At 35.9% G+C, this 23,911-nt stretch overlaps 1 protein-coding gene across 17 annotated transcripts in view; it reads right to left on the minus strand.

Moving 5' to 3' along the window:
* The window catches only part of CTNNA3 (catenin alpha 3), a 1,499,312-nt gene that overhangs the window by 675,946 nt on the left and 799,455 nt on the right, over positions 1–23,911 (minus strand). For 14 of the 17 annotated variants that reach the window (XM_070488663.1, XM_070488665.1, XM_070488664.1 and 11 more), the window contains one exon: positions 23,313–23,465. In XM_070488663.1, the coding sequence (XP_070344764.1) occupies positions 23,313–23,465 (153 nt within the window). Of the gene's footprint in view, positions 1–329; positions 603–23,312; positions 23,466–23,911 lie in introns of those variants that run through there. The other 3 variants (XM_070488712.1, XM_070488705.1, XM_070488713.1) reach the window with 1 other exon arrangement.

Genomic DNA, 23,911 nt, shown 5'->3' on the forward strand with positions numbered 1-23,911 from the left:
TAAAAGCTGGGCCTGATTCTAAACGATGTACCCCATATGTATTCACATTATTCTTTCATTCAATTAATAATTATAGAATGGCTACCAAATGCACTGTAAATGGAAGATCTGGCAATGCATAAAACCAGAATTCTAGGTGCTGATGACTTAGCTAGAGAGAAAAGGTACATAACACTACTCCATGATAAGACAGGAGATTATGAGTCATATTAATGGCATTTACAATAGGGGGCTCTGGTAATCACCCTTGTACCACTGCACTGTACGCCTTAGGCGTGTTCCTTAATTTTTTATTTTTGAAATAAAGAATGCAGACTAGCAGTTCTCTTAGGCATTTTTATTTGGCTGTCCCCTATCCAATCAGTGGTAATAAAGTTGATTTTGTCATTTGTGTAAATGCTAACACATATTACTAGGTAATATTAAAAAATAGATTTCAAAGCCAAAATCATTTGCCAAGACAAAGAAGGATATTTTATAAAAGGTATAACAGAAGAAAAAGGGGATGAGCTTTGAATCCATTCAGACCTGTGCACATATTCCAGCTCTGCCATCTTCTGTGTGACGCTGGCAAGCTGATTTGCCATTCTTAACCTTCATTTCTATAAAATGAAGCAAATAATATCTAAATGAAATAATGTATGCAACACTGTCTAGCACACAAAGGCACTTACACAGGATAGCTATTACTGTAAGTACTATCTGCATCGTATTCTTTTTCCTTCTCTAAGCCCTTGCACGTGAACCATAGAATTTTATCTTCACAGTACTCTGTAAGGCAGCATTATTCCCATTCTGCATCTGAGGAAACTGAATCACCAATCAGCTTGGTCACTGCCGTAGGGCGTACTAGGGAATCACTTCTACGTCTCTCCACAAAAACAGATGCAGAGAGAGTCTAAAGTGAGTTCCCTTGACTCTCCATGAGTATCACATATTTGCAGAACTATTTTCATCCCTACTGGGGTTTGTTCCCACAACTTTAAATACTTTCCTCTTACATGCTGCTGAAAGTGGATGCATTGTGGTGCGTGTGTGCATGCGCAGGTATGTGCCAGAAAGACAGTATCATGGAGCTGTGATTGGTAGAAGGGGTTATTAATTGCATTTTGATCAATAATCTCAAAGAACTATTCAAGAGAACAAAATATTCTTTTCATTAGGATGATGGAGATAGAAGGCACAACAGAAATAAAATGCTAGTGGACTGTTACTTACCCAAAAGCATAATACCCATAGTCCAGTGGAAGAGCTAGGAATAGAATCTTAATAAAATATTTTTATTTTATATCACTTGAATGTTGCTTACAAGATAAAGAAGTGTTTATTGTCTTGAGCTTTAACGTTTTTATTTTCTCCTATGTGGTCCATAATTTGGAGAAAGAAAGTATTCAGTACGTCAACAAGGTAAAAAGAAAAAAAATCGTGGGGCCGGCCCCATGGCGTAGTGGTTAAGTTCACGCACTCTGCTTTGGCGGCATGTGGTTGGTGCGTTTCGTTCCCAGGCGTGGACCTACACACCACTTGTCAAGCCATGCTGTGGCAGCATCCCACATACAACATAGAAGAAGACTAGCACAGATGATAGCTCAGGGACAATCTTCCTGAAGCAAAAAGAGGAAGATTGGCAACAGATATTAGCTCAGGGGCGATCTTCAAAAATGGTAAATGAGCTGGAAATTCTTCAAAATTAAATGGTTAATTGTGGCCACATTTGTGAACAAGAAGTTGCTAGATCCACATTTATGTAATGATCACACCATCGAAGCCTGGAGACCTCTCTATTTAGCTCATATAAAACTGCCTGCAGGTCACACTCTCACCACAGCACTACAATCCTTTTTTAATTCAGCAAGTAGTTTTATAGCTATGAGTCTTCTGAACACAAATTGAATTGTGGAAAGCTGATCTACACACCATCACTTAGGCTATCTGCCAGTCACAACTCGGGTCTAATCTTTGTTAACTCCCTGCAGAATTGTCTGAAGCGGACCACAACTTTCAGAAGTGGCATGCCGGTTTGTCATGGAAATGTGGTTTTCATATGCTGGAAGATTTAGAAAACAGGACTCCCAAAAAAGCAGACTCCTGCCCCTGTGATGATTAACTACTCTCGTGTGGGTCGTTCAGTTACAATTCTCAGGGAGGAAGGTATCCTAGAAACAGGCATAGAAATAGATGGATCTTGGGTGATCCCTATGCTTTTCCTCATTTATCTTCCTCTTGCTTTTTAAAAAAGGTTTATATCAACCATAAAAATAATAAAATCAGGTACACAACGAGAGGATTTTTTTTCCCACTGGCATGAACTCATAGGTCAAATGGGATGCTTATACTGACAACAGTCCGGACGTCTAAACAGAAGAATTGATGGCGACAGTCCATTTCTTAAAGAAAGCTGCTGACGGTGCTTCCTGCTGTTAGTTCTTGCCACAGACCTCATCGATTCATCTCTGGCATCAAAGATATTAGCACCACCCCATGCCAAACCTAAGCGAGATTTGGAAATTGGAAATTATAGTAACATAAAATGTATGCATTCTGGAGATTAAAAGCCTTCAAAGTTCTCACAGCGAGAATGCCAGATCCATTTGTGCGTCTCCAAGCTTATAAAGCAATTTCATAGCCATTTTCATTGTCTTCAAGAATATCTTTTAAAAAAAATACTACTACTTTAATGTTTCTCCTTTGGTCCTTGCCAATTTTGCTAAAAATCATTGAATTTTTTAAATCAAATAAAACTGCCAATTTGAGTGTAAATGTCCCCTGCTGGCTGTTTTTCTAGGTGTATCTTATATCTGAAGTGCTGCTAGTTGACAGATACACTACAGCTCCTATCTAATTAATATGCTAGAGATTCTGGCTATAGCATTTAGACAAAGACAGTGAAATAATATTGATCAACTATTGATCAGAGATAAATGATGTTCACTAATACAAGACATTTAAGAATGACACATCTTGGAATTTCTTTTTCATATCACTAGATTTTCATTTTTACCTGGGACTTCTTAAATTAATAAAATAATTAATTAAGTTTATTTTTTTAGAGCAGTTTTAGGTTCACAGAAAAATTGAGTGGAAAGTACAGAGATTTCCCACTTATCCCTAACTCCTACACATGCATAGCCTTTCCTACTAACAATATCCGCCCCCAGAGTGGTACATTTGTTACAATCGATGAACCTACACTGACACATCATATCATAGATATCATAATGTAAACTACAGTTTACCTTATGGCTCACTCTTAGTGTTTTACATTTTATGGGTTTGGACAAATGTATAATGACATACATCCATCATTATAATATCATACAGGATATTTTCATTGCCCCAAAATTCCTCTTTGCTCTGCCTGTTTACCTCCCTCCACCCCCGCCTCCAAAACCACTAATCTTTTTATTGTCTCCATAGTTTTGCCTTTTCCAGAATGTCATATAGCTGGAATCATACAGTATGTAGCCTTTTCAGATTGGCTTCTGTCACTCAGTAATATGCATTTAAGATTCCTCCATGTCTTTTCATGGCTTGGTAGCTCATTTCTTTCTAGCACTGAAAAATATTCCATTTTCTAGATGTATCACAGTCAATTTACCCATTCACCTACTGCAGGGCATCTTGGCTGCTTGCAAGTTTTGGCAATTGTGAATAAAGAGGCTGGAAAATCAATGTGCAGGTTTTTGTGTGGACAAAGTTGTCAGCTCCTTTGGGTAAATATCACGGAATGCAATTGCTGAATCATATGCTAAGAGTATGTTTAATTTTATAAGAAACTGTCAAACTGTCTTCCAAAGTGGCAGTACAATTTGCATTCCCACCAGCAGTATATGAGAGTTCCTGTTGCTCCACATCCTTGCCAATATTTGGTGGTGTTAATGTTTTGGATATTGGCCATTCTAACGGATGTATAGTAATACCTCACTGTTGTTTTAATTTGCAATTTCCTAATGACGTATGACATTGAACACCTTTTCTTATGCTCACTTACCATCTCTATATCTTCTTTGGTTAGGTGTGTGTTCAGGTCTCTGGCCTTTTGCCCGTTTTTTAGTTGCGTTGTTTGTTTTCTTATTGCTGAGTTTTAAGAGTTCTTTGTATATTTTGGACATGGTCCTTTGTCAAATATGTCTCTTGAAAACATTTTCTCCCAGTCTGTACCTTGTCTTCTTATTGTCAACATCACCTTTTTCGGGGGGAGGGGGGAAGGAGGAAAATTGGCCCTGAGCCAACATCTGTTGCCAATCTTCCTCTTTTTGTTTGAGGAAGATTGTCACTGAGCTAATATCTATTCCAATCTTCCTCCATTTTATGTGGGGTACCACCACAGCATGGCCCGATGAGCAGTGCTAGGTCTGCTCCTGGGATCCCAACCTGTGAACCCTCAGCTGCCGAAACAGAGTGCAAACTTAACCACTACACCACCGGGCCGACCCCAACATTGCCTTCTTTGGAGCAGAAGTTTTCAATTATAGTGAAGTCCAGCTTATCAATTGCTTCATTCATGTAAATGCCTTTAGCATTTTATCTAAAAAGTCATCGTACCTAAGATCATTTAGGCTTTCTCTTATGTTATCCCCTAGGAGTTTTCTAGTTTTGAATTTTACCTTTAGGTCTATGATCCATTTGAGATGATTTTTGTGTAAGGTATAAGGACTGTGTCTAGATTCATTTTTTCCATGTGCAGGTCCAGTCGTTCCAAAACCATTTGTGGAAAAATAGGAGTTTTATGGTTTCGGGTCTTACATTTAAGTTTTCAATCCATTTTGAGTTAATTTTTGTTTATGATACAAGATAGTGGTCCAGTTTCATTCTTTTGCAAGTGGCTGTCCAGTTTTCCCAACACTATTTATTGAAGAGACTGTCCTTTCCCCATTGTATATTCTTGGCTTCTTTCTTGTGAATTAATGGACCATACATGCATTGGTTTATTTCTAGACTCTTTATTCTGTTCCGTTGATCTATGTGTCTGTTTTTATGTGAATACCATATGGTTTTGATTGCTATAGCTTTGTAGTGTAGTTTGAAATCAGGAAGTGTGAGGCCTCCAGCTCTATTCTTCATCAAGATTGCTTTGGCTATTTGGGATCTTTTGTAGTTCCACACAAATTTTAGGATTGTCTTGACTATTTCTGTGAAAAATATCATTGCAATTTTGATAAAAATTACATTGAATCTATAGATTGCTTTGGGTAGTGAGGACATTTTAACAATATTAATTATTCTAATCCATAATCATGAAATATCTTTCCATTTACTTGTTTCTTTTTCCATTGTTTCATTAATGTCTTATAGTTTTCAGTGTACAGATTTTTCACCTCCTTGGTTAAAGTTATTCCAAAGTATTTTATTCTCTTTGATGCTATTGTAAATGAGATTTTTTTCTTAATTTCCCTTTATGATAATTCATTGCTGTATAGAAATGCAACTGTTTATCCTGTAACTGTACTGAATTTAACAGTTTTTGGTGGCATTTGTAGGGTTTTCCACATATAATATCACATCATCTGTAAATATAGACAATTTTACTTCTTCCTTTCCAGTTTGTATGCCTTTTTCCCTCAGTTTTATTGAGATATAATTGGCATACATCACTGTATAAGTTTAAGGTGTACATTGTGATGGTTTGATTTACATATATTGTGAAACGACTACCACAATAGGTTTAATTAACATTCATTATCTCATATAGACAACAAAAAGAAAAGAAAACATTTCTCCTCGTGATGAGAACTCTTAGGATCTACTCTCTTAAGAACTTTCCTATATATCATACAGCAGTGTTAGCTGTAGTTATCATGTTGTACATTATATCCCTAGTACTTATTTACCTCATAACTGGAGGTTTGTACCTCTTGACCATCTTCCACCAATGCCCCCCTCCCCTGCCCCCTACTCCTCATCTCTGGTAATCACAAATCTGACCTCTTTTTCTATGAGTTTGATGTTTTTGTTGTGGTTGCTGTTGTTCCCACCATCTCTGGTAACCACATATCTGACCTCTTTTTCTATGAGCTTGATGTTTCTTTTGTTGTTGTTGCTTTCTTAGGTTACACATATAAATGAGGTCATATAGTATTTGTTGTTCTATGTCCGACTTATTTCATTTAGCATAATGCCTTTAGGGTCCATCCTTGTTGTCACAAATGGTAGCATTTCCTTATTTTTTATGGCTGAATAATATTCCAATATTCCATTTATATATACTACATATATATAAAATATATACCACATTATGTATATATATTATACCATATATATATATATAAAATACCATATTATATGTATGTGTGTGTGTGTGTATATATATATATATATATATATTTATAGACACATCACAACTTCTTATCTATTAATCCATAGATGGAGACAGGTTGTGTCCTCGTCTTGGCTACTATAAATAATGCCACAATGAACACAGGAGTGCAGCTATCTTTTTGAATTAGGGTTTTTGTTTTCTTTGGACATATTCCCAGAAGTAGAATTTCCAGTAGTTCTATTTTTAATTTTTAAATTTTTGTAGACCCTCCACACTGTTTTCTATTGTGGCCATACCAATTTACAATCTTACCAACAGTGCACATCCATGTCAGCACTTGTTATCTCTTGTCTTTTTGATGATGGCCATTCTAACAAGGATGAGGTGATTTCTCATTGATGTTTTAATTTGCATTTCCCTAATAGTGACGTTGAACATCTTTCATGTACCTGTCGACCATTCATATATCTTCTTTGGAAAAATATCCATTCAGGTCCTTTGCCCATTTTTTAAATAGATTTCTTTTTTCTTTTTTGCTATTGAGTTGTATAAGCTCTTGACATGTTTTGTATATTAACCTTTTATCAGATATATGGTTTGCAAATAATTTTTTCCATTCCATAGGTTGTCTTTTCATTTTGTTAATGGTTTCCTTTGTTCTTTGGGTTTTTTAGTTTGATGCAGTCCATTTGTTTATTTTTTATTTTGTTGTTCATGCTTTTGGTGTGATTTCAAAAGATTCATTATCAAGAGCCATGTCAAGGAGGTTTTTTTACTGTTTTCTTCTAAGAGTTTCATGGTTTGGGGAATTACATTTAAGTCTATAATCCATTTTGAGCTAATTTTTGTGATTTGTGTAAGATAGGAGTCATTTCACTCTTTTACATGTGAATATCCAGTTTTCCCAGCACCATTTATTGAAGAGACTGTTTTTTCTCCATTGAGTATTCTTGGCTCTCTTGACAAATATTCATTCACCGTATATGCTTGAGTTTATTTCTGGGCTCTCAATTGTGTTCCATTGGTCTATTTGTCTGTTTTTATGCCAGTACAATACTGTTTTTATAACTATAGCTTTATAGTGTAGCTTGAAATCAGGAAGTGTGATGTCTTGCTTTGTTCTTTCTCAGGATTTCTTTGGCTATTCAAGGTCTTTTGAGTTCCATACAAATTTTTTATGTTTGTTCTATTTCTGTAAAAAATGCCATTGGAATCTTGATAGGGATTGCACTGAATCTATAAATGGCTTTCGGAAGTATTGACATTTTAACAATATTAATTTTTCCAGTCAATGAATATGGGATAACTTTCCATTTATTTGTGTCTTCTGCAATTCATCGATGTCTTGTAGTTTTCAGAGTAGAAATCTCTCGCCTCCTTGGTTAAATTTATTACTGAGTATTTTATTGTTTTTGATGCTACTGTGAGTGAGATCATTTATGTCTTTTTCAGAAAATTTATTGTTAGTGTATAGAAATGCTACTGCTTTTTGTCTGTTAATTTTGTATCCTGAAACTTTACTGAATTCATTGATTAGTTCTAAGAGTTTTTTGGTTGAGTCTTTAGGATTATCTATACATAAAATTATGTCATCTACAAATAGAGACAATTTTACTTCTTTCTTTCCAATTCTGATGCCTTTTCTTTCTCTTTATTGCCTGATTCTTCTGGATAGGACTTCCAACACTATGTTGAATAAAAGTGGTGAGTATGGGCATGTTTATCTTGTTCCTGATCTTGGAAAAGAAGCTTTCAGTATTTGCCCATTGTGGGCTTGTCACATATGGACTTTATTATGTTTTGGTACAGTCCCTCTACACTCAGTTTGTTGAGAGTTTTTATCGTGAAACGATGTTGAATTTTGTCAAATGCTTTTTCTGCATCTACTGAGATCATCATATGACTGTAAGCCTTCATTTTGTCAATGTAGTATAACATATTGATTGATTTGCAGATACTGAACCATCCATGCAGTCCCAAAATAAATCCCACTTGTTCATGATGTATGATCTTTTTAGTGTATGATTGAATTCAACTTACTAATATTTTGTTGAGAAATTTTGCATCTATTTTCATCAGGCATATTGGCCTATAATTTTCTTTTCTTGTGTCTTTATCTGGCTTTGGTATCAGGTTAATGCTGGCTTATAAAATGAGTTTGTGAGTGCTCCTAATTTCTGGAAGAGTTTGAGAAGAACTGGCATTGGTTCTTCTTTAAATATTTGGTAGAATTCATCAGTGAAGCCATCTGGTACCAGGATCTTTGTTGGGTGGTTTTTGATTACTGATTCCATCTCCTACTCATTATTGGTCTGGTTAGATTTTCTATTTCTTCATCATTCAGTCTTGGTAGGTTGTATAGTTCTAGGAATTTGTCCATTTCTTCTATGTTGTCCAATTTGTTGGTGTATAATTGTTCATAATAGTCTCTTATGATCCTTTGCATTTGTGTGGTATCAGTTATAATGTCTCCCCTTGCATTTATAATTTTGTTTATTTGAGTCCTCTTTTTTCTTTCTTGGTGAGTCTAGCTGATGATCTGTCTATTTTGATTATCTTTTCAAAAAACTCTCTCTTAGTTTCTTTGATCTTTTCTATCTTCCTATTTTTTCTGATCTCTGTTTCATCTATTTCTGCTCTGATCTTTGTTAGTTCCTTCCTTTTGCTAACTCTGGACTTTGTTATTCTTTTCCTAGTTCCTCGAGGTGTACAGGTTGGTTGTCTATTTTAGATCTTCCTTGTTTCTTAATGTAAGCATTTATCACTATACTTTCTTCTTAGAACTGCTTTTGCTGCATTCCATAAGTTTTGGTATGTTATGTTTCCATTTTCATTTGCCTCAAGATATTTTTTATTTCTCTTTTGATCTCTTCTTTTATCCATTGGTTGTTTAGTAGCATTGTTGTTTAATTTCCATTTACTTGTGAATTTTCCTGTTTTCTTCTTGTAATTGATTTCTAGATTCATACCACTATGATTAGAAAAGATGCTTGATATCATTTCAATCTTCTTAAATTTATTAAGACTTGTTTTGTGCCCTAACATATGATTTATCCTGGAGAATGTTTCTATGTGTGCTGGAGAAGAATGTGTATTCTGCTGCTGTTGGATGGAATGTTCTGTATGTGTCTGTTAGGTACATCTGGGCTAATATGTAGATTAAGTCCAATGTTTCCTTATTGATTTTCTGTCTGGATTATCTATCCATTCTTAAAAGTGTGGCACTGAGGTCCTCTGCTATTTTTATATTGCTGTCTATTTCTCCCTTCAGATCTGTTAATATTTGTTTCATACATTTAGGTGCTCCTATCTAATGTTTATGCATTTTTAATTTCAAATTCCACTTGGTCATTGCTGACTATAGAAAAGTGATTGACTTTTGTGTGTTGACTTTGCTATAATCAACCTTGCTATAATCGCTTATTAGTTCCAAGAGACTTTTGTCAATTATTTTAGATTTTCTAGATAGATAATCAGGTCATCTATGAACAGAAACACTTCTATTTCCTCCTTTCTTATTAGGATTTTTTAGGCTAATATTTATGGCAACATTAATATATTGTCAGACATTGTCTTAAAAGCTTTACTAGAGTTACCTCATCCGAATCTTGCAAATATCCTGTTATTTACATCTTCCTAATGAGAGATTAGAAGTTGTTTAAATTCACACAGTATTAGAATCAGGATTTGCTTTTCTGACTCTGTGCTATTTTCTACTACATTAGCATGTACAGCCTTCTAAGATTCTTACAAGTTTTAGTATTAAAAGCAGCACTAAACTTCTTGCTTAAAATAGTTTTAAAATCAGATCAGCTAATTAATGCACAAGTTTTCCATAATTCTTTTAAGTGTACCACACACACACACACACACACAACCTCTCCCCACCATAAACTAACACAATAAGTAGAAAATATTTAAATGGATTTGTTTTGTATAACAAATAGGTTAAAAGCATTGTTATTCAAATATTTAGCAATTAAAAATGATTGGATGCTGGAAACTACAAAACATTGATTAGAAAATCAAAGATAGCTTAAATAATTGGAGAGACATACCACGTTCATGGATGAGAGAACTCAATATTGTTGAGATGTCAATTCTTTCTATCTGGATCTAAAACTTCAATGCAATTCCAATATTAATCCCAACAGTAGTTTTGTAGGTATTGATGGCCTCATACAAGAATTTATACAGGAAGACAAAGAAACAAGAGTAGCCAAAACAATTTTTTAAAAAGAACAATGTTAGAGAACTCAGAACACCTGATTTCAAGGGTTGTCATAGAGCTACAAATTTAAACACAATGTGGTATTGGTGAAAAGTAGACACACAGGGCAATGGAATAGCACAGAGAGATCAGACATAGACCCATAATATAGGTCAACCAATATTTCACAAAGGGGCAAACATGATTCAATGAAGAAATGGCATTCTTTTCAACAAATGATGCTGCAACTATTGGGCATTCATGTGCAATAAATAAATAAACAAATCTTGACCCCTACTTTGTGCCATATACAAAAATTAACTCAAAATGAAATAAAAACCTAAATATAAAAACTAAACAGTATAAAACTTCTATGAGAACACTTAGGAGAAAATCTTTGCAACCATGGGTTAGGCAAAAGTTTCTTATATAAAACACAAAAGTATGATCTGTATATGATAATATTCCTAAATTTGACTTCACCAAAATTTAAATTTCTGCCCTGAACAAGATACTATAAAGAGATTAGAAAGACAATCCACAGATATAGAGAAAATATTTGTGAATTACATAAAGAACAAAGGGCTTTAATTCAAAATATATAAAGGACTTTTAAACAAAACAAAAATAAGTAAATAAATAACCCAATTTTAAAAAAGGTAAAATGACTGAACAGACATTTCACCAAAGAAGAAGTTCAGGTTGGAAAAAACTATACAAAAAGGGAATTAGGCATGCTCAGGGAATTGGGCATAAAAATAAAAGACATAAAAGTTGGCAATGAAGAAGTACAATTATATTCTCAGGTGGCAGGATCTTGTATATAGAAAATATTAAGGAATACACATACACACATAGAGAAACTAAAAGAACAAATAAACAAGTTCAGCAAGGTTGTAGAATATAAGATCAACATATAGAAAAACACAATTGTATTTCAATACACTGCAAAAAAGAACCTAAAAGTGAAACTAAGAAAGAATATCATTTACAGTAGGATCAAAAAGAATAAATGTTAGAGAAAAATTTAAAAAAGAAGTGCAAACTTATACACTGAAAACTATAAAACATTGTTGAAAGAAATTAAAGCGGATCTAAATAAATGGGAAGGTATTCCATGCTCATGGTCAGAAGACTCAATATTATCAGGATGACAATACTCACCAAACTGACCTACAGATTCAACACAATTCCCTTCAAAATCCCAGCTAGCCTTTTCAGAAATTACATACCTATCCTAAAATTCATATGGAAATTCAAGAGACTCATGATAGCCAAAATGATTTTGAAAAAGAAGAGCAAATTTAGAGGACTCACATTTTCTGATTTTAAAACTTACTACAAAGCTATGGTTTCAAGACAGAGGGGTACTGACATAAGGATGGACATATAGATCAATGGAATAAAATTGAGTCCAGAAATAAATCCTGACATTTATAGTCAGTTGATTTATATCAATTCAAGTTGAAAATAGTAGTCTTTTCCACAAATAGTGCTGGGACTAATGAATACCCACATGCAAAAGAATGAAACTAAACTCTTACCTAATTCCATATGCAAAATAACTCAAAGCTAATCAAAGACCTAACTTAAATATAAGGGCTAAAAGTATAAAACTATTAGAAGAAAGCATAGGAGTAAATCTTCATAACCTTGGGTTAAGCAATGGCTTTGTAAATATGAAGCCAAAGGTATAAGCAACAAATGCAAACATTGATAAATTGCCCTTCATCAAAACTTAAAACTTCTGTGGGGCTAGCCTGGTGGCATAGTGGTTAAGTTCATGCACTCTCCTTCAGTGGCCCAGAGTTCACTGGTTCAGATCCCGGGCACAGACCTAGCACCACTCATCAAGGCATGCCGTGGTGGCATCCCACATATAAAATAGAGAAAGATGGGCACAGATGTTAGCTCAGGGCCAATCTTCCTCAGCAAAAAGAGGAGGATTGGAGTCAAATGTCAGCTCAGGGCTAATATTCCTCACCAAGAAATTAAAAAAAAAAAAAATTAGAACTTCTGTGCTTCACACGATACCATCAAGAAAGTGAAAAGACAACCCATAGAATGGGAGAAAATTTTGTAAATTATATATCAGATAAGAAACTTACCCCTAGAATATATAAAAAATGATTATATTTCAATAACAATGACAAAATAACCCTATGTTTTAAATGGGCAAAGGATCTAAATAAATATTTCTCTGAAAAAGACATACAAGTGGGCAATAAGTACATGAAATTATGTTCAACATCATTAGCCATTAGGGAAATTCAAATCAAAGCCACAATGAGAAACCACTTCACACTCACTGGGGTGACTATAATCAAAAGCAAACAATAACGAGTGTTGGCGAGAATGAGGGGAATTGAAACCCTCATGCTCTGCTGGTGGGGATGTAAAATGGTGCAGTCAGGTACCACTGGAAAAGAGCCGAGCAGCTTCCCAAATGGTTAAGTATAGAGTCATCATATGACCCAGGAATTCCACTCCTAGGTATAGACGCAAGAGAAAGGAAAACATATGCCCACACAAAAACTTGTATTAAAATCCTAATTAGAATTATTCATAACAGCTAAAACATGGAAACAACCCAGGTGTCCATCAACTTATGAATGGATAAATAAAACATGGTATATCCATACAACAAAATTGACCATAAAAGGGAATAAGGTACTGGTATGCTACATATGGATGAATCCAGAAAACATTAAGCTAAAGGAAAAAAGCCTGTCATTAAAGATCACATATTGTATGATTCCATTTATATGTAACATCTAGAATAGGCAAATCTATACAGACAGGAAGTAGACTAGCGATTGTCTAATTTGGGAGAGATGGAAATATTTTAAAATTGATTGTAATGGTTGTACAACTCTGTGAACATTCTAAAAATGATTGAAATGTGTTCTTTAAATGGGTGAATTCTTTGGTATATGAATTGTATCTCAAAAATATTATTACAGAAAAAGATGTTCAACATCATTAGTAATTAGGGAAATGCAAATTAAAGGCAAAATAAAATAATACTATGTACATATTAGGATAGCAAAAACAAAAATCAAAAAATGTGACAAGACCAAGTACTGGGAGGGCTGTAGAGCAACTGGAACTCTCATACATTGCTGGTGGGAATGCAAAATATTCTAGCTGTTTTGGAAAACAATTTAGCAGTTTCTTATAAAGTTAAATGTACATGCACCATATGACTACCTGTACCATATGAGACATCTGGACGTTTCATTTCTGTGTCTTAAATGTGCTAGTCTTTCTGTCTCTAAAATATCCCTCTTTCCCCATCTCCTTGGACTAATTCAACTTTAAACCTAAATCTTCTTTAGTTTACAGTTTGGAAACCAGTTCCTCAAAATTGTAATGTTTCTCCTAAACCAACCTAATCACCACTGATGTTGTCATAGGACCCAGTAGATCATCCAACACACTGCTTGTCACAACTGTATACAATTGCCATTTACTTTTCTTAATTTTCTCCTCGATGGTAAACTCCAATAGGGCAGAATCTATCTTTCCTTTGTCTGTGATTGAATCCCCAGCACCCAACACAGCTCCTGTTTTAAAAATATATTTGAGAAACAGATGACTTTTTGCAAACTCTTTAGACATCACGTTGCTAACAAAGGAAAATTAAAGCAACCTTAGTTATTCTCCTTTGACATAATGAGTAATAATTTGACTATACCAATAGTTAGAGCGAAAGAGGGAGAGTTAAAGTGAAACAAAGATGGGGGGAAAAGAAGGAGAATTTGTAGTAGTCATTTACTATGCTGATTCAAAGCACAAAAGTCAAACCCTCTATGGATGTTCTGCTTTTCTTTTGGAACTCCATGTATATTTCACAAAAGCATCAGAGTGACTTAGAAAACCCAAGTCTCTTTTCAAGCTGCTTAGACTTTAGACAAAGTGATCAATGGAATGTCGAATAAATTTGACTTTGTTTTTCAGTAATGAGAGTGTTTTTTGAAAAGCATCAAATCTAATAATTCCATCTCACAGAAAGTGCCAAGCCTAGTTGTTTTCTTATGAGAGGGATTTTCTGGATGTACTCAACCACAGCTTTAACTATGTCTAACATATGTGTGAATGATCCTTAGGCAAGATCTCCCTTTCTCTCTCTCCACTCCAACCCTAGCGTTGCTTGCAAGCAACAGAGGGGATAAGAGGAAATAGCTGATCTTCTCCGTGCCCTTAACCCTTTTCAATTCAACTTCTGTCTCAAAGTTAACCACTACAGAAAAAGAAACTAGAAGGAACCCACTTCCCCAAACCAAGTGCCCTTCGCGTGTTTTACCACATATCTGCAATACCTGATTCTCACTAATAGGACATCCTTCATATCTCATCTGCATCACTTACAAAAATCCATCTTGGTGAATCTTGTCTTTCAAAACTTGACCTTAGAGCAGAGATTGCAAAACTAGTGGTCTGTGACATTATGTATTGGCACAAATGATAGAATTGTGCTTTTGCTTTTATTTTGTTTTAAATTGATTTAGTTGTCTACACTTAGAAATCAAGAGATTTTTACATTAAAATCTATATTTCTGGGTTCTTTTACGAAATTGTAATGTCTGACAACACTGGGCCTACATTCATGCACATCAACAACTGATTGAAGAAAAGTTGAGGCCGACCCCTTAGACTGGGCTTAGCTCCCCGTTTCCTCATAGGCCCATCCTACAGGGCCCTGTCACTCATCACTTGTTTGTCCCCTACTGTAAGCATTTGAATTTGCTGCCCCTACCTTAGGGTTGCTCTGCACACCAGGCTGAGAGGGGGCTGAGAGATGGGGAAGGGCAGCTTTGAATGCATTTTAGGTTAGGAAGATACTTATACTAAAGTGCTCTGTAATTTTTTACTTCTATTAGGGATGTAATAGGTTTTTGTGGACTGAGGAAGCCAAATAGTACACATAACACTGATTAAAAGACAAAATATATTCCAAGTTCCAAACAACTAACTTCCAAATGGAATACTTGGACTTTCTCATTAGAAGATGATGCCTAATCTTGCTTAGGTCTTCTATCCTGGGCTAATCACTAGGTAGCGAGGCAGCTACCCAGGAATTATAAAGAATGACTGCATGCAGGAGGATTTCATGGGCATGACTGTGTGTTTCTGGCTCTCTGCTTTTCTAGTTTGGGAAGGCGGGACAAGATTAGAGATTCTTAGAGAAAAATAAAATCAACTCTTGGAACTTTTGCAGCTTCATCCACTGAATAGCAGGTCTCTTGTCCAAAAGCATTCAGAAAGGTTTCTCCTCTCTCCGTCAAGGAATTAAACATATAAAACCTGGGCTCACTTTCCATTTTTAGATTTATTGTGCTACCTTTATTCCTTTAATCTCTGCCATTGTTAGAACTGAGCTGATTCCCTACTCTGCCATTTATTGGCTGTGTGACCTTAAGCAAGTTGCTTAATTTTTCTCAGCCAGGGTAACCTTACCAGCAAAACGGTAATAAAAGTATTTATCTCAATCATTGTGAGCATTGATGTAATGAGGTAATGAGTATAAAACACTTTGCATGATGCTGGTACAGGTTACTAAATGTTTTATGTATTTTCCTTTATTTTTTCCCTTTTTATTATTTGAAATAGAAGCTATTTTTGTCCTGTAAAAGCCATAAAATAACCACTCCTCCAATACTTCTGGGTAACTAGCCTTCTCCATTCACCACCAAATCACCTACACACATAAAACAAATAAACGAACTCTTCTGTCTGATTTCTAGAATTTTGAATGCCAGGAATGGAGATTATTTAACCCCTCAAAGTCCATTTACAGAAAACGAAACTGAATCCCAAAAGGTTTAATGATTTGCTAATGTCTCTTAAGCAAGGGAGTAGAACTCATCTGTTTTTAAAAATCAAAAGACTGGGGCTGGCCCATGGTCTAGTGGTTAAGTTAGGCACACTCCACTTTAGCGGCCAGGGGTTTGGTTCCCAGCTGCGGACCTGCACCACTTGTCAGCAGCCATGCTGTGGTGGCAACCCACATACAAAATAGAGGACTGGCACAGGTGTTAGCTCAGAGACAATCTTCCTCAGCAAAATGAGGTAGATTCGCAACAGATGTTAGCTCAGGGCAAATCTTCCTCCGCAAAAAAAAACCAAATAAACAAACTAGTTGTATTCTCTCTCTTTAACATATGATAATAAGTTAGGTTTTAAATGCAGCCCTTTTTAAATGGCAGTCTATATTCATGAGCTTAGAATCAATTGTTGTGGGTTACAAACATGTATATCCAGATGCAAAATAGTCCATACAGAAGATCTCCTAAAATATGACTTCCCTTTAGACCCTTCCCAGGTGAGAAGCAAATGTAGCTCTCCAAATCCATTTAATGGATCCAGTTCTGTAAGATGAAATCTAACCTCCCACCCTGGCAATCACATACTCAAGGCTATTCATCAACTGCCTCTATTCTACTTTATGCTTCTGTCAATTTAGCAATCTAGATTTCCTTTCTGCTGTATTTCTGAAACTCAGGAATGAGCATTGTGCCTTTACTCATGCTGTTATCTCCACTTGGAGCTCTAGTTTTTCAAATCCAATTCCTGCCTAGTTTTCAAGTTTTGATGTAAATGTTGCTTATTTCATGCTGAATTCTAAAACTACTCTAATCCCATCTAGTTTTCTCCCTCCTCTTAATTCCGAAACACAAACATTCCATTCAAAAATATCTACATTTGATTGTGGAAAGTCTCAGATTTTTCTATAATTGTATCACTACCCTTTTCCTATATTCCGAACGCCATGAATGGAAAATTTATAAGGAAACCTCTAAAACATGGAAAGGAACTCACTGTGCATTCAGGTTAGGCTTTTAAGGATCATGTTTACCAATGTCTTTTAGCTGAAAGAGGATTAAGATGCTGAGCAGTTTCTAACCCAGGGAGTGGGCAGTCACACCTGTGTGTTCTATTCTACATAAGCAAAAGCATTCCTGACTTAGCTATCACACCCTTTCCCCACCAAAAGAGGGGAGCTGCCAAGACGCTCACTGGGCACAGTTGTTGGTTTGTGTACGACTGTAAGTATGGGTTTGTTCTTTTTCTTTTTCTTTTTTTTTTTTTTTCTTTACAAGGGAGGGAAGGAGGAAGAATGGAATGAAACTCTAAAAGCTTTATTTATAACCAAATATATCCTTGTTTGATAACAGATAATCAATTAAAGCAATGTGTGACACTTAAACAGCATTCTGCCAAAAAGGAAAGATATTAGTAGAGCTGATAGCAATCAGCGCTTCTTGCAAACAGCGAGAGTCCCCTGTAAAGCCTTCTCTCTTGGCACAGGGGCTTTGTTAAATCTGGCTCACCATTTTGTGAGTGGGAACAATCAGCTTTGTAGGATGGAGGGAAGTATTATAATTAAATGTCCACCCACTTTTTCCTTTTTGACGAAAAGCTCCCTTGAAACTTACTAAAATAAGGTGCATCAAGAAAGATGAATTTTTGATGAATAAGTCAAAGCACTGACGAAGCTGGTTTTTCTCATGGAGAAATTTCTCTTTAATTCGCTGAAAATTTTCAGGCCTAGATCATTAACACTGTCATATTTAAGGATAATTAATATGGTAAAACCCATGGGATAAACTGAAGATTTTACCGTTTTAGTTAGTAGGGACTATAGTGTTCAGCAAGAACTGACTTGCTGAGAACAAATCATATTATGTTTCAAAATAATAGTGGAGTTTTTAAAAATTAATTTTAGAGAAATATATTTAATAGTAGCCATTATAATAAACAATGAAGTCCTTAAATGTAATGGCATTCTTCTGAATAATAGTTATATTACTACATTATAGTTACAAACTATATCTCTGAAGTGGAAAAGTTCTTTAAAAGTGTCATCACATTGTCTGAAAGTCCTTCTGAGGGAGGTCTGGAGCAGGGTTTATAATATCTGCTTTTGATAATTAGTAGCAAAAGAATTTACTAATATCACTGTGGAAAATTATTTTAAAGTATCCATGTACAGTAGAGTAGGGAGGTAATCTACTAAAAAATTGGTCTCAGGAGCCAGCCCTGATGGCCTAGTGGTTAAAGTTTGGCACGTGCCACTTTGGCAGCCCTCCTTCTGTTCCCAGGCATGGAACCATGCCACTCATCTGTCAGTAGCCATGCTGTGGCAGCGGCTCAGATAGAAGAACTAGAAGGACTTGTAATTAGAATATACAACTATGAACACGGGCTTTGGGGAGGGAAAAGGAAAAAAAAGAGAGAGGAAGATTGGCAACAGATGTCAGCTCATGGTGAATCTTTCCCAGCCAAAAAAAAAAAAAATTGGGCTTAGGTATATATCTCAAGTCCAGTTACTGGAATCCCCAAAGTCACTTTTTAGAAAGAAAAACTTGGCTGATGTTATGGATGTGTTTCTTAATTCAATACAGATTTATTGAACACTATCTGTACAGACTTTGCTACCAGAGGAGGCTCAAAGCAATAAAAGATAAAATCTTTACTCTCTACATTACTGAATATTTTTATTTTTAAGATAAAATTAATATTTTAAGCTTCCTGTTTAATAGGTATTATTAGTGGAAGCCAGTAGAGTGAATGGTCACCATCAGTGCAAGATCAAAGTACTGGGGAGCATAATTCAAAGAGCATGTTTGTCATTAACGGCTAATCACTATGTCAAGATGATTTTTTAAATGCCAAACTCTTGACTCCTGCTTCCCATTCCCACTGTGGCTTGGTACATCTAAAAGCACAGGGTAACTTGGATGTTTGAAGTAGGAAAAGCTTTACCTAGTAGTTACTTAGTTCAGCATAACTAAGGTAAAACTAGCCGCAAGGATCTAGGTCTCCGCTTATCGGTACTGCCCAGGGCTGTATAACCGTCATTTCACTCATGATCATTTTATACCAAACTACATGCTAATACAGCTGGAGACTCAGACATGACTCCACTAGAGACTGAGAATGTTCAGACCCAATTTATTGGTCACTCTGCTCCTCATTTCCATTTCTCCCCCCAACGTCCCCAATCCTTTGGGTTTCCTAATTTCTATTACCTTAGAATTTCTTAAAGCTTTACGTTTCGCTATGTGTTCAGTTCTAGTTTTTATTATCGTTTTGTAAAAGTTACAGGTTGACCATTATCTAAAGTGTTCCTTCAACAGCACGGAGTTTTTCTGCAAAGATCTGATAGGAATTCTTTAAAAATGGAGGGTTTTTTTCCATTTAAGTCTTACTTCAACAAGTTCACTGACTTTAGATTTCTTTGACAAACATAGTTGAGGTATCAAAACCCAGACATGTTGAAAATAGCTTTTTCTTGAAGTCATTTAGAGTCGAAGACTTTCTGCCCTGCTATGTCAAATTACCCAGCCCTGGAATAAGATGGGTAGACGTGCCTGTCTGTGTGGGGTGGTAGGCAGGCGGGAGGTGGAGGATCGGTAAGGAATCTGTATAAAGTAAGCTCACAACGTCCTCCAAAACTGCTATATGTCAGCTCTCCTATTTCCCGGGACTCTGTCACAGACACTTCTGTCTCAATCTTTGTGGTAAATTAATGATGATTTTCTCTGTTGCTTTGGTGAGACAGCTCCTTTCAAAAGAGGATTTTCCTGGAAGATGAATGCAGTGCTCTTTTTTTCCTTCTTGATATATATAAACAACCTAGTGTGCAAGTGGTATACTTAAAAACCATCTGCATTTTCTCCTATGGCTGTATCTCTTAGAAAACTAGAAGTCTCTCAACTGTAAAGCGTATTTGTTAGGTCACAGAATTTTAGAAACTGGTGGTGACCTTAGACATTATCTTGCTTAACCTTCACTTTATAGATAAAGCAAATCAAGCTCTGAGAAGAGAAGCATAGTAGATTAAAGGTGGCTGCAATACCTTGCTGTTCCTTCCACTGGAAGGTGAAGTTGCACACTCCCCCCTCCCACCCCTTGTGTTTGGGCAGGCTCCATGATTGCTTCGACCTATAAAATATGGTGGAAGCGGCACTCTGCCAATTTCTGGGCCCAGGCCTTAAGAGAATGTCAGCGTCTACTTCCTGTCTCTAGCTTGCTCTTGAGAATTCTCAGCTCAGAACCCAGTAACTACGCCGTGAGAAGCTGAAGACACGAGGAGAGGCCATGCATTGGTGCTCTGGTCGACTATCATAGCCGAGCTCCCAGCTGTCAGTTAACATGCACTTTCAGCCACGCGAATGTGCCATCTTCTAGGTCTGGCCTGCTCACACCTTTGGAGGGCTCCATCCCCAGCTGATATTTGACAGCAATCACATGAGAAACCCTAAGGGAGAATTGCCCAGCTCTGCCCAATCAACTCACAGATCAGCGAGAAAGTACTAAATGGTTGTTTTAGGCCACTAAGTTTGGGGATGGTTTGTTATGTTGTAAAAGCTAACTGGAACTGAAAATGACTTAGACCAGTTTCCATATAATTGCAGAGTGGGAACTAGAAGACCCTAAAGCTAGTCTAATCTCATTATAATGTGTTAAGGGAACATACAGAGTTAAATAAGACCCATTCTCAGTCCCCTGGTAGCTCAAAATTCCAAAATCTTTTATTCTTTCAATATTTATGTGAAATACAGAATTTTCAAAATCCTTAAATATTTAAAACAGATTCTTACAGCTCTGTCTGTGTAATAATAAGCCATCATTTGGTAACAAGTTAAGGTAGTATTCTCAAGTGTTTCTTGAAGGCAGTACCTTAGTAACAAGTGTCATGAAAGAAAGAGTTCCTCAGGTAACCTGATTTGGGGAAATTCTAACAAATTAAATTAAAGAGGTGTCTTTATCTCTGGGTATTTCAGAAATATAAAATCTTCAAGAGGAGAAATAGCTATAACTTTTGCTTAAAACTATGTCCCTTCAAGGGGTCCTTCTTTATTGAGCATCTCATGAGGTTTGTGTTTCATAGAAACCTTACACTAAGAAATAGGAACAGGGATGAAACTTATTAACAGAAACCAGCTTTTACTTCCAGAATATTTCAGCAAAAAAAGTTGTTTTCATAATTTGGTGTGCCTTCAGCTTAGAGATCACATTTTTACACAAAACTTTTACGATTGTCAGGGACCACACTTAGGTGGCTTTAGTGACCTGCTCCCTCTGCTTTGCTTTCTTACTTTTAACCTTTTCCTGTGGGAATAGCTAATAGATATTTGAGGAATGAGTATAAGAAAGAATAAATAAAACTAGATAAATAATAATTAATTGGTATAATAATTAATTGAATGAATTAGTTAAAAATTTTGAACCTGAAAATCATCTCTAACTCTAATTAGTTTGAGTTTTGTACCTTTATTCCCACATAAGGCCAATGGGAATTTTAACAGGTGCCCTGTCTCCTTGGGAAGTTCAAAGGACATTTCAAGTTGGATGTGGGGCAGTTTTAGGGCTGAAATGATCTTGGTAATTATCTATTTATCCACCCCTTTTATTTTCTACATGTGAAGACTGGAACCCAGAAAAAGAGTATATAGTGCAAATGCTAGTTACATTGGAAAGTTCCTTCCCAGTGGATCCATATTAAAGGTGTGGGGCAAGTCCTCTGTTTTAGTAGATGTTATATTAAATGCTGTGATTCTAATTTGGATAGTGACTATTTCTAACTCACAAGTTTTATAAGAAGTTTGGGCACCAAAACACGTATTTCACCAGAGTTCATGGCCAATATAGGGAGGTGTGGCAGTCAAAACATTTACTAAGCAGTATGGCATGGGCACTGACAATGAGAATAAATTCTAGCCATAAATAAGTAGTGCAATCATAGTGATGAGTACTAGCAGTATATCAGCTCTAGTAAACAGATCTAGCCAATCACATTTCCCCCTTCCTGCTACTGGTTCCTGACCTTTAGAATACTATTACCTTACTGGTGCTAGAAATTCTTCCATTCAGGCTCTCTCTTATGCTGTGGCTGCATTATTGATGCCCATAGTACAATAGGTTCCATTATCTGTCTCCTGGGAAACACCCAACACTTCATGGCTCCTTTAGCAATATGCTACCCTGCCCCCCACATCATGGGACATTTCCATGTTTCCAGTTTTTTGGGGTTTTTAAAAATATTTTATTTTTCCCTTTTCTCCCCAAAGCTCCCTGGTACATAATTGCATATTTTCAGTTGTGGGTCCTTCTAGTTGTGGCATGTGGGATGCCACCTCAGCAAGTCTTGATGAGTGGTGCCATGTCCGTGCCCAGGATCCAAACTGGTGAAACCCTGGGCCGCCAAAGCAGAGCGTGCCAACTTAACCACTTGGCCACAGGGGCGGCCCCATCCACGTTTCCAGTTTTGAAGCAAAAGGAAATTATGGTTTGATCATCTCCTCTTGCCCCTGCTAGGACATAGACCAATCCACTATCCTTACTTAATTTTTCTGGATCTCTCTACCCCTATATATCCTACACTCTTGCTCTGTAGTCACCTTATATAGTTGATTATGATTTGAAAGCCTGAAGGAGTACTACAGCCATGAAAAAAATGATAGAGAAACAATAAAATGTCATGGGATAGAGTATTTGATACTTTTAAGATAGGGAAGAAAATATTTGTAAGGATAAAAGAAAGTATCTGCATTTAATCAAGTTTTTTTGTGTAGCTCTGAAAAAAATGCATTTAAAAAGAAACAATATTGATCATAGTTTCATAGCTCTTTCTAAATAAATTGTTCCTTTTCCAAGCCATTGGGGGATGGTTTATACAATTTGACATAAATACCTTGATATTACCTTGGTCCAACTCTGCTTCATTTGTAATAAGTTGTCACAAATTTTTATTTGGCTACAATTCAACTGTTAATGGGGAATGAGAGCCTCATTCTCCTGGATTTAGAGTAGTTACAGTTCTAGCACACTTACCTCTACAAGCCTGCTGGTGTGTTCACGAAATATCGCAGCATATTCTTTTATTTCCTTTTCCCGGCCATTCTTGGCAGCTTCAATAAGAACCAAAAGTGGGACTGTCGTATCCAAAAAGGAGTCTGACACATGATCTATAATAGCCTTACGGAGCTGAGAAGAAATAAAAAAATTCAGGGTTTTTTTTTTTCTTCTTTTTCAGGAAGTAGTTCATGCTATTTCCTATTTTTACAATCTCAGCAGTTAAAAATTTCATTTTATATATTTTTTGCACAATCTCTAAAATCATAACATTTAAGACTGTGTATGAAAGTCACTCGCAAAGCTAAAACAAGCAAAATATCCAAGAAAAAAAATCATTGAGCAATGGCTCTCTTGCTCTCAAAACTCACTAATCTTTTCTTAAATTGTACCTAGCCCAGAGGTCAGATAATACGTGATAATATTCCTTTTTTCCCTCAAAGAAATTACTCTATTTTAATGTTTATGAATATGTACAAACAACATCGTACATGATGTATTTTCATAATTACAAAATTATAAAATGTTTTCTACTTTGTTGGAAGAACTGATGATATAATTTGATTAGGTAAATTGTA

This window comes from Equus asinus, chromosome 2, assembly GCF_041296235.1.
Source record: "Equus asinus isolate D_3611 breed Donkey chromosome 2, EquAss-T2T_v2, whole genome shotgun sequence".
Lineage (NCBI taxonomy): Eukaryota > Metazoa > Chordata > Mammalia > Perissodactyla > Equidae > Equus > Equus asinus.